This window comes from Physcomitrium patens, chromosome 7, assembly GCF_059467195.1.
Source record: "Physcomitrium patens ecotype Gransden chromosome 7, ASM5946719v1, whole genome shotgun sequence".
Lineage (NCBI taxonomy): Eukaryota > Viridiplantae > Streptophyta > Bryopsida > Funariales > Funariaceae > Physcomitrium > Physcomitrium patens.
Window position 1 is genome coordinate 3,708,174 of NC_143416.1, and position 12,484 is coordinate 3,720,657.

The 12,484-nt window shown below is 39.8% G+C and overlaps 1 protein-coding gene across 1 annotated transcript; it reads right to left on the bottom strand.

Moving 5' to 3' along the window:
- Positions 1-1,280: 1,280 nt before the first annotated feature.
- LOC112284703 (uncharacterized) lies at positions 1,281-10,849 on the bottom strand. Its single transcript, XM_024524803.3, has 15 exons — positions 9,924-10,849; positions 9,203-9,230; positions 8,854-8,984; positions 8,178-8,452; positions 7,832-7,925; positions 7,479-7,572; positions 7,157-7,264; positions 7,029-7,068; positions 6,778-6,833; positions 6,317-6,648; positions 5,763-5,836; positions 5,346-5,491; positions 4,197-5,090; positions 3,408-3,976; positions 1,281-2,484 (listed from the first exon to the last, which is right to left on the bottom strand). Exons 1-15 carry the CDS (start codon positions 10,611-10,613, stop codon positions 1,558-1,560), a joined length of 4,458 nt encoding a protein of 1,485 aa, XP_024380571.1. The 5' UTR covers positions 10,614-10,849; the 3' UTR covers positions 1,281-1,557.
- Positions 10,850-12,484: the final 1,635 nt, after the last annotated feature.

The following is a 12,484-nucleotide window of genomic DNA, read 5'->3' on the forward strand; positions in this document are numbered from 1 at the left end:
GTGATAAACATAAGTGCACTTTATTGGAGTATGCATCATTTGTATATATAGTATGTATTCATAGATATGGAAAGAGAATACAGCTTGGTGTTTTACAAAGTAAAGGAAAAAGAAAAAATCAGTGAAAGGAATAAAAATGAAATCTAACCATGACTGTTAATATATTAATTAGATGTAACGATCAACTTGGCATTTTACTGGTCATGTCCAAATTAACTTCTTGGTTTCTTTTTTCCCACATGTTATGGTCTTTACTTTTAATTATGTATTGTTATTCCATCTAACATTATTTTTAGTTACTTTAATTATTAATTTTCAATTATGTCATTTTTTAAAGGAAGGAAAGAAGGAAAGAAAGAGAAAGAGAAAGAGAGAACGACAGGAATGAGTTTGTCAGCAGAAGAGCAGACATACCATTGCGTCATTATTGGTGAGAAAAAATTCCTGGCAAGTACAATAAAAAAGTACTGGAGATGGGCCATTAGCACTAAAGAATGTGGACAGGCTTGGGCCAAAATATATGAAGTTGCCATGCACTTGCTTTCAAACTTGGTAGAGTTTTCATTCAGTGCGATTTTATAGTAAAATGGTTCATTTCAATAAGACAGAAAGGTGATGACCATTATCAATCTCTGGTTTAAAATAGTCGTGTGTGTGGTTTCTCACAATTAGTCACCAATTGAGCTCAATTAACGAGAGGCTATAAACTTCATGTGATTTAATAAATTAGAGACCCAATTCGTTAATGTACATCACGTGTGACTGATTGATGATTATACCTAATTTAAATTTAAATTTAAAATTTGGGATTCAACTGTCTGGATGCAAAGATTATTCGCCATCAATGATCAAAGCAGTACAAGGATGTGTAATTAAAGTGGATATTGAAAACACTACTATGCCAAAAACAGGATTACTAAGGGAATCATTTCTAACAGTAGCGACCGTAAATTTAGGATGAACCGAGAATTCTAGATACGATTTCAATCCAAATCAACCGGAGCTGTCTGGTTTACTGAGCAAGAGACAAAGCTGGCAAGTTCCAGGATCACACTGAGAAGAAGTGGCATCGATTCTGTAGAATCCTGCCACCGAGTGAAAGTATCTGAATCAAAACCTCGAAAGAGTCGGGAAGTCCATGGAACTGGATAAGAACCCCAGAAACAGAATACAGATTCAATCTAAGCATGGCACTTCCGGGTACGAAGACAAGCAACAGTTTATGGGACACAGCATCAGGAGCAGAAAAGTGGACTCAACTCCATGAGGAGACTTCAGAATTGGGCAATTTGGTCCGTCCGGGTCTTAGTTAAAATCTAAATGTGCTCAATGTACAAAAGGGGGCGAGAATACTCTGGTCCTTAAAATGGTAAAAAAGAAGAAAACACTATCCTTGCCTTCAATCAGAGCCTCATTAGCACTCACGAGAGAGTGGGAGAGAGAGAGAGAGAATTTGCTAATAGGTGGGAAAAAAGGTCTACGTGCTCTACAAAACGTGATGGGAGGCTTCACAAAGATACAGGAAGAGTGGGCACACTACCAAAAATAATAGATCTTTCACCGGTTGGGACCATAATTGGAACCATTTTGGTGCCAAGCAGGCGGATGGTGCGGTCTAGTGTAGTGAGCAGGGTGCGAGGAAGGAGGGGGTCTAAAGGATGGGTCTTGCTGTTGCCAGTACTGATTACTACTGGGGTGAGAGGAATAAGGTGGAGGAGGAGCGGGGACGGATTGAGTGGCAGGCATTGGATTCCTGCCCCACAGAGGAGGAGGCTCCGGTAGTCGCCGGTGTACATCAGGGTAGCCGTGAGTGGTACTTGAATGAGGAGTCCAGCTACTTACATTTCCTCGAATGGATGAGTTTACGGGATGGGATGACACATTACGATGGACAACGGTGGAAGGACGGCTTCCATGAGGAGGCCAGCCCACGGAGTTAAATTGTGCAACCTGGCCGAAGACAGGAGGTTGCACACCGGATGACACGGTTGCGTCATTAACAACATTAGGCATCCCAGAGGCTCCATTCACAATATGACTCAGAACTGGCACTCTCCCTCTCCCTACAGAAGAATCAAACTGATTAGCAGTAGTGTGCATAACTTGAGTGTTTGACGGGGCCCATGTATAAGGAACATTTGGCAACTTTTGAAAGCTACCATTATAAGCTGTCGATGCTGACGGAGGTCCCAGAGATGAGAAATCCTGCGGCACACTACCGATATGAGGCAGAGGCACGTTGCTGCTTCCTTGAGAATGTGGAATCAATCCAATCATAGGCGCAGGAGGTGGAGAGGGCTGGGCCCAGGAAGGCACTTCCCAATTGGGGACTGTAACCACTGCTCCAAGCTTATCCTCTGCGGTTCTCACAGGCTCTGAGTTGGTCTCGGGAAAAGAAACAACACCAGACGTTGACAGCGGCTGGCAACCTTTAAAATCGGTCATTGCAGGAACCTGGTCTTGAAGCTGAGGCACACCTAATAACTGCAAATAAACACATGCAAACCACCAACTCTCTTAGGTGAGCCACGTGTTCTTTGCGCAGTCAACCGTCACCGAGTCCTGCATACGGCTTACAAAATAATAAACAAACATAAATAAATAAAAAAGCAGAAATAAAGGAGAAAAAAACAAGTCCTCCCAGGAAAGTCGTTCTTTGATTTACAACCTCACCAAATCACCATTTAATCCAACTTAAACATGACACAGGAGAGGTCTGGGCAACTTAGGCAAATGGAATGTATGTCGATAGTTAAAGACACCAATACGAAGGTGATGACAATCTACGTATTTTGGATACATTTTGCTGGGCTTAAAAAGTGCCAAAAGAAAAACGCATGGCAGTCATGAAAGTCACGAAAAAAAAATGGAAAAGAAAACTCGAAATCATTTGCATATCGTGATAAGAAAATATAGAACTCTAAATAGCTAATAATTAACCACATTGCACCGTAGTCCAAAACTTGAAGGCAGATAAGGAGAAGAAATCATTCCTACTAGAGACTCCAAAAGGTTAGTTAACTTGAATATTTAGCTAAGAACTCCAGCAATCATTAATTCAAACCTGTCAAGAGTACAGCACTCAGTTTACTTACTAATCCTCTATTAGCTTCACATAAGCGTCAGGAGACTCGAGTATGAATCATGTACAATTATAACAAATCCACTAGAGTCAGGTTAAATAAAATAAAAAATGCTTAGACAAGCCGACATCAATCGTAACAGAGCCACACTTCCAAAAACTCCAAATGAAGACAAGACTTCAGAACTCAGCTCCAGCCCCAACAAAGTTAAGTGTGTTGTAGACTCCTTCCCTACTAGCAAAGCAGAAATCGATGCAGGGTATAGATGTAAAACAAGCAGCCCACAACCTATTCCGTGCCAGGTAACTGCAACACCAGACTTACATTGCTGATATTCGTTGGGTGACTCAAAACTCCACCCGCATGAGTAGGATCTGCCGAGCGAGCTAGGTCTTCCATTTTTCCCAGCCCCAGTAAGGCACTGAGACCAGCCAAACTGCCCCCTTCTTTCTGCTGTAAGGCTAGCTGTGAAACCAGGGCTGGGTTGCTTAGAAGCAGCGCAAGTAAATTGGGATCATGACCGGAAGCTGCATCCCCGAGCTGCTGTGCTGCAGCGAACGTATTTGTATTTGCTATGGACGGACCACCAGAAATTTCACCAGCAGATGCAGTGCCATCTGTCAAGGGATTAGAGCCTGCATCTTTAACAGCAACAGCATTATTCGGAGAACTTGGTTTACTCGAGGAGATCTCCGAAACCTCGACTGGTATTTCTGGTGTCAAAGTGTCGTCATAAACTGGTTCTTCATCCCAAAGATCTCTAGGATTGTCAGGTACAAAAAGCAAATCGGAATAGACCACTTCTTCTTCTCGTTTCACACGCGCAGCCTGGACCCCTTGCTCTTTACTAGTATCTCCAGCCACAACGCCCCATGTGGGATTCAAGTTCAAAACTGCACACAAACCAAATCCTTTATTTCATGTCTACCATTACGTGAAGGCCTTCAACACATGCATAAATCATCATAGGCCTCGACCACGTCCATCTGCAGCTTCTACAAAATTGCAAAAATCTTAAGTTTAAATTGGCATATATAGATCCATGCAGATGTAGTTACCAATTTAAGGTCGAATGATTGAAATGCTTCAATTTAACTACTGCAAAACACAAACCTGGTGGGACAACCCAAGGAAGGACACGTGGTTCAACGCTTTTGGCATTCACAACTTCAGAAGCTGAAGCTGGACGAAGATTAGTTTCCATTGGAGTAGCCTCCAACAAACCCTCTGCTGCAACATCTGTAGTGAGATCCTCTGGTGATGTCTTGACCGAATCACTTCTGACATCAAAATCTTCGACTACATCAGATACTAGGTCCACTGAATCTCCACGTAGAGCATCAACGATTGAAGGAGACCGAGGTTCTCTATCCACGGTAATAGACGTAGGTTGATCTCCTGAGTCAACCTTGTTAGCCATCTCAGAATATGTGCACACACACGGGTCAGAGCCGCCCTCTGGAAGATTGATCTCCTGATAATTACCAGTAACTTCAATTCCTTCCTCAAGACTGTCCACATGGTTTCGTTTTTTCTGTGTACAGCTGGTATGTTCAAGCTTACGAGCATCATTTTCACGAGCTTGTTCAGTCAAAAGCTCATCGAAGGTCTTATCATCCAGAATAAGTCTGGGAGCAGAGGCAGTGTCAGCATTAAATGACGTTGGTCGCACCAGCGACACTCCACTACAAATCTGTGAAGATTTACCACTTCCATCCATAACTTGCATACTGGCGTATCTGTCTAGCGACCAGCCATCACCGACAGGTTTGGGTTTGCCTCGACTGCCAATTTGATCTGGAGCGTTTAGCTGCTTGTTCCCACTAAAACCAGATGATGGTTGTTGCATTATACGGGCACGCAATTTGGCTTTACGAATCTCATCGGCAGAAAGAGGGCGAGAAGTTTTGCCTACTTCTATAACAGGACGTCTTGTAGTAGACTCCCTCCAACGATTTCCATTTCCAGAATCATCTACAGGTAGAACCTTTCGCCTCTCTTTTTGCTCTGATGAAGCTAGTTAAGGTAAGACATTTCTTGTACGTACTGATGAAGACCAACAAACATGAAAGCAAGAAACTCGAAACCGGTAAACGATGGTAGCCGCATATAATAGCCTCATAACTAAGATATCAAAACATCTGATTCAAAAATGACTTAATAAAAAGTAAATTAAGAACGTATTCCGGGCATTGTGGTAAAAGATTAAAGAATACAACTGTCATGCTCAACGAAAAATATGGAGGAAACATAGATGGATACGATCAGCTAGAGGACGTCTCCTCGACACTGGTGTTGCAATGTTCGCAGTTTCAGAGACTGGGATGTTACTGAAGCCTCTTACATTGCTTGTCACAATTGCCGCTTTGGCAGCGGTCTTGGGGTCTTCATCAGTCATGGATGTTACTCTGTAGAGCGATTGATCATGACTAAGTCAAAGAAAAACGTGAAACTCCAGGTGCTGGTACGCACTTTCAACTTTGCAATATCCATTACAGAATGGGTGGAAATACATCATTGACCAAGGCGTTGAGAAAAAAAGAAAACAAAAGAATCGTTTGTATGTATTGAGGCATTGGCCATTTCTAGCACAAACTTTAGATACTCGCCAACAACCTGCAACGGACAACTTACAGGATACTTGAAAGAGACGAACACGAAACAAGAAAGAACAAGTACCTGGCCTTCGTGACCTGCGAGGAGTTGGACTGGGAGCTGGAAGAAGAACCAGATATAGGAATCTGTGCTTCGCCCTACAGACGACGATAGGAAATTAAAATGGTAACCAGTACCAGATGTTCAAACAAGTATCTTAACCGTTAAATCATCATGTAGAACATAAAGACGTATCTAGAATAATATCATCTTCGTAATTTTAGTAGTCTAAAACCTGTCCATTACGACATAATCAATGAAGCATTAAATACTGAGAACTGATATCCATCTTACAACTACGGGTAAAGGCACTCCTGAAAATTCATTGCTGACCCTCCGAGAGACGATATTACATTCCAAAGGCTAAAGACCTCGTAATCTCCCTCAAAATAAATTCATTAGAAAAAAATGCTCTAATTTTCATAACTTGAACTCTACAATTCTTCATGGACATTTTCAAGCACAGAAAGTGTTCTCCTGGATTGCTAACTTTACTAGACATGATGAGAACCATTATGGGTCTCAATCAGAAAATTGAAAGGCGAGAGAAATAAACAAAAAAGGGCCTGATAACTCACACCAGGAGCTTGATTTACAGCAATCTCATCCGCAACTGAGGTGTTCGAAACGCATGGTTTCATTGCATTTTGGGGCTGCAGGGTTTCCTTGCGTGGCACACTTTTCTTAATATTGCTTTGCATTCCTGATAATGCTTTCATCATTGAGGTATTGTAATTCAGTACTTCTTTAACCACATTCTTTGGCTTCATATTAAGCTTTGAATTCAAAATCTTTCCGCCTGCTGACCTTGCGGCACCATGAGTCAGTCCAGATGAGAACTTCCCTTCCCCTGATGAATGTGCTTTTACTGAAACTTGTGCCAGATCCAACTGACTCTTCACCAACTCCGCTGTAATAAAGAAGATAAATTGTTACAGGCTTTAAAAATAGGTCTTCCAAGTACTGGCGTCGCAACTTCAACTAGTCAATCAAACACTAATAGGAATCAAAATGGTCAACCATAAGTAACGGTGCAAACCTGCATTGTTCTTCCCAGCACCTCCTTCAACCGATTTCATAGTCGCTCCAGCATCTCTGCAAGCAAATAGAATATAAAATACACTTGTTCAATAACCGACGAATAGGATACTAGAATAATGCAGCACATTGCAAAACATGGGCACAAAAAGGAAAATATACATTTACAACGAACATTGTCACAAGATTCAACTTGACAACATTAACACAACCAAATAAATACAATTTCAAAGCCTTCGGTACTTCATATACCTGACTCTTTTCTTCACTCTCCGCAGCGCATCCGCTTTTTCTGGTATCACAAAAGAGAGATGAGACATAGCACAATATACAAAGCGGCGTGGTTTAGGGAAATTTCAAACAAAATGACAATTAAGTACCTCTCTCGGTGGATCCCAGCCCTGCAGAGTCCGCTAGCCCATTCTCGACCTTATTCATAAAGAGCTTGCTCCATTTTGACATGAGGATGCGAGCATGATTTGCAACATCTGATACCAAAAGCAATTTCAGATCGACACACTCAGAATTTTGTGAACACGTAAAAGATCTGTACGAGTGGACCTAGCATACATAGCATAGAGGAAGAAAACACAAATAATAATAATAATAATAATAATAATAATTTGAGACTCCAGAACTTATTGGTCATGATGCGTGAGCACTAACAAATCTTGGAAGGCATTCCACAAACAAACCACTTGCCTTGTACAAAATAGAAACGGAGTTTGTTGACAGGCTGTAACAATGCAGACACTTGGAGTGGGATAGCACAGCTCATGGGTAGATGAGATAAAACCTGTAAAATCGTCGTACAATCTTAAACTTTGATAATAAACTCAAGAACTAACTAAGAGTATGAACAATGCAGAATCATCATAACTCTCAAACACAATAATGGTGTGAGGACAAACTACCAAAATCACTAGCAAATCAAAATTGAAAATTAAAATTCGGTTCATTCATCGTTAACCTTTCAAACACACTTCAGTCACACTACATAAAAATATATATCCAACTGACCACATCAAAATAGAGCCATAGGTCTTGACCAGTACATTTAGCAATTGTCGCAGCACACTGGTCTGTTCACCGGCGGCAGCATTGATCAACCACGCACAAAGAACCTTAAGTCCCCCTTTTTCCAAGAATCTGCCGATGAATGTTGCATAAATGCAACAAATCAACGAATGTAATTTAAGATAAATTCTACTATGCATGTTGAATTCGTAGCGAAGCATGAGAACATAGAGTCGCACTGTCAAGTCCCATTCTTGATCCTCCAATATTACAATAAACATAGATCTCGAAAAGAGTTCTATAGAGAATGAAATTAGGAAAAAAAATACCACAAAAATATAAAATGCAACACAATGGAAGTAGTCTTACAAGATCAAAACATACCTTCTAAGAATAAGCCCTGGTTCTGTTCGTAAAATGATCAGAAGAAGCTGTTCTTGTTGTGAAAAGCGCTTTTCTTGTCGCATAGTTACCAACAATAATTCTACAGAATCCAGATCAGTCAAATTTGTAAAACCAATATCATTTTCAATAGGAAAATCAGGAGTATGATTTGATCGTTCCTCTCCAATTTCCACTGAGCGAGCTTCCGCCTCATCAGTATATTGTTGAACTAAAGCTCGCACCCGTGACCTTTGTGTAGAAAAAAACTCTCGAACCTAAAGAAATACAAAAAATCCCATTTATAATCAATACTCACAGAGAAAATATGGAAGGCCGATTAACTTAAAGACGCTTTTAGTATAGTGATCAGTTCCTCCAACGCAATATGTTTTGATGCACATGGTACGTAGACAAATCCACATTTGCAAATGCAGAAGGCACCGTTGTTGATTGCGGCCAATACCCCCCCCCCCCCCGTGATGATGATTACAGACACAAATATTTGCGACTAGTATCACCTTCACTATAGTCTTACTCAAATAATTTTCTCGGACTAATGACCAAAATCAGAGCATTAGAGACTGATACAAAACAACTTCATAATTCATAACGATCTATACATAGAAACTAAAGCGGGAAAGGAACGGTCCACAGAAACAGCGAGGTTTGAGGTCACCTGAGATAGTGTAGCACCGGAAACGATACCGACATCACAGGCCTCTTTTTTCGTAAGAGTGTCTTTGACAGCAAAAACGGCATGCAAGTATCTTAAAGTCTCTGATGAGAGTCCAAGTCCAGTTCTCCAACCTGGGAAAATGATAGACGCTTACTTAGCCAGGCTAATAAGCTGATAAAAGCTGATAGATCAATAACGAGTTCGTCTACAAGGACAAAGACGATAAACGCGACTATATCATATGATATTGCCACTGAAACTGTCACTGATATTCACAACCGCACTGCCTCTACCTCTACCTCCTACCTAAATGTTGACAGATATAACCAAGGAAGTCAGAAAAACATACCCTCTTCGGTTCCAAGAACTGTAGAGGCCTGCAGAACAAATGATAAGTAGTTTAGAGATTGTTTGTTTGTACGCTACGTAGCGCTAAAAATCTGTGAGAATAACGAGACAATGCAGACGACAGCGAGTGGCAACACAAAAAAAAAACTTCACAGAATTAAGAGATACTGCAAGCAGACATGCGTTTTTCAGGTTTGACGCAACACACACTCCGTTTCCAACATTGTTGGAAGTCGTAAGGAATTGAGAAAAGACCTACCATATACTCCCTGACCTACAGAATACGACCCAAAGCTTTAATACAAGTGTTGGGGGTTTTACCAATCACTCAATACAAGAACAACCTATCCGAAGTTTCGTCGTATACTACGTAAGCCGTCATCTGTACACGAAAAGGTTCAATGTAGTGCTTGTCCTCTAACCGATTGCTCACGTTAAATTTACGTATAGAAAAAAAACAAGAGTAGTAATGTAGATAGAGAGTTTCAATAACACTTCACGCATGCATCCAAATTGTCACGATATGTGGGGCACTATGAGCGACAATTAGTCAATAACCGTCTTATCACACCCGAAAGCGTCCGTTAGGTTTCACACACAAACTACCCTGCTGCATGAACTAGAGAATGATGCTCGCCATAATGAGAACGAACTTAGGTCTCGGCAAGGGTAACAGCTGGGCAAAGGATTAACAGGAAGAGGGCCGAGGAAAATATTCGCACCAGCTCTTGAGCCAAGGGATTAATCCCGGTGAGACGGTACTGAAGTATCGCAATACGTTTCAGTTCTTCAACGTGAGAGTTCACCAACTTAGTCTGCAATTCCAGACGGTTCATTATCACCGAAGAGTCGATTTCCTCCTCTAACTTAATCTCCTCGCTTGCACCCTCGGAAGATCCTATCTCGTTTTTCACCTCCTTGACATCGATCGCAGGCGGTTCAACCTTCACCTCTATCTCACTCAATTCTTCCTTCACCAGATTCTCTCCACATTCCACCGCATACACCTCAGAAACCTCATTCCCAATCCCAATCTCCCCCTCTCCACCTTCACACACCACCCCGCCCAGGTCCATCACCTCGCTCCCCCCTACAGAAACCCTAGAAACCCTAAATTCCAGATTGGAACCCTGCTCAATCGGATTCGCAAACAGGTCTTCGAACTCCACCGCCTCGCACGCCACTGCCGACTCCATCCCCTCGCCCTGCTTCATATCCATCTCCATCTCCATCCCCTCCGCATCCCCTATCCCATTCGCCATTTCAACCTCCTGCATACCCCAGGTCGGCAACACTTTCTTCACAAAAAACACCTGCTCCTCCACCAATTCGGGCCACGCGGAGGTATCGGGCGGGAGCGGGGGAGAGCCTAGCGACTCCCCCGCCGTGGCCACGGATTGAAGAGCCTCCATGGGCGGGAAGTTACAGCACGGCGGAATCGACTACAACTCACTGAAGGCCATAAGCTTTGCCCTCTCGGTGGCTCAAATCCCACGGCCCCTCGCAACCACAAGTGCACTAACACACCAACACAGACTCACAACAAGCGAGCAACCGAGCGACCAAGCGAGCGAGAGAGCGAAGAATTGACAGAAAGAAAGGGCGAAAAGGAGGAGGTTGCGATGGGCACCAACCTGAGGGGCACTCGGTGGGAACAGCAAAACTATACAAAACGAAACCAAACACCAATAAACTAAACACCAGTAAAATCCATAAAACAAAAAAAATTACAAAAATCCAATTATCAAATACGAATATATTATTATTATTATTATTATTACTGTTATAACACATTCTTCGCCGTTCGACCATCTCGCCATCCGTGACCAGTTTCTAGGGTGGCTGCCTTGTTGGCACCGCATCGCCCGCGTCACCTTTTCTCATCTCCCCTCTGTCATCTGTTCATCCATGTCTTCATTTATCCGTGTGCTGTTCGTTCCGTGCCCTTAGTATCCTACCTTTTCATCTCCATTCGTCTTTCATCCACTTCGATTTGCTAAATCTTTAATTTTTGTCTCAATTCATCCACAAAGGCCTTGTGGGTTTATTTGGACTTGAAGATGACATTATTATAGATTTTTTTTAATGAGGTTAGTTTGGGATTTTAAAAAAATAATAATAATTAAATGATAAATTACTCTAATACATAAAATCAAGGGGATTTAATTTTGGTGATTCAATATATATTGGCAAATGAAATAAGGTTTAAAATTATCATACAATCTATTATTTATGTCTTTAAAAAATTGACAAAAATCATCAGATAAAAGATACATGGGAATCGCAGTATTAAAATATATATATATATATATATATATATATATATATGTATTTTATGGAAGTATAAAAAAACATTACAATTTTATCATTTTACAAAAATCAAATCCAAGTTTGATAATGAAATTAAAAATCACATTATATGATTTATTCTTATAAATATGTATATTGGGGAAAATATGATAATATTTATCCACAATATTTTATGAAAATTTTATTGACTCCTCCCAATATATGATTCGACAGTCAAATGCTTAAAACTTTGAAGTTTCAAAAAAAGTCAATGCTGTAGAAAAAGTTTTGAAAGAAGTTTTGCAACAATAAAATAAATTAATAACTCAGATGTTTGAATAGCAAAACAAATAAAAATACATATATCACAATAATATCACAAAAATATGTTTTGATAGTTTAGTGATATATTAATTAATTATAAACTACTTGAGAAAGAACATAGAAAATTTTAGCTTCTACATCCAAATTATTTATAAGCAATTCAAATACTTTATAATATATATATATATATATATATATATATTATTTCACTTTAAACTCTTTAATTTTTTAAAATCTATAACAAAAATAGTTTAATTTTAAGTATAAACATTTAAATCTACATATTGTTTGGTAATTAAACAATATAATTTAAGTAAACATATCAATCACTAATTAGGGATTGCTTATAATAATATGTATATAATTAATAAAAACTATAACAAAAATACAAAGATCTAAATGCATCAAAGTACTATTTATTAAGTATGAAGATTATAGATTCTTTTTGATAATAGTCTAATTGGAATGTTGCAAGAAATAAAATAATAATAATTTATATTTCAATTAAAATATCTATAAAGAAATATCTTTAAAGCATTGTTTATTTAACAGATTCACGGTAGATCTAAAACATAAATATATAAGAATAATAAGGTTACAATATATTATATTATTAAATGTTCCAAATGACATTTTAATACATGTAACAAAATGTATATATTTTTTACAT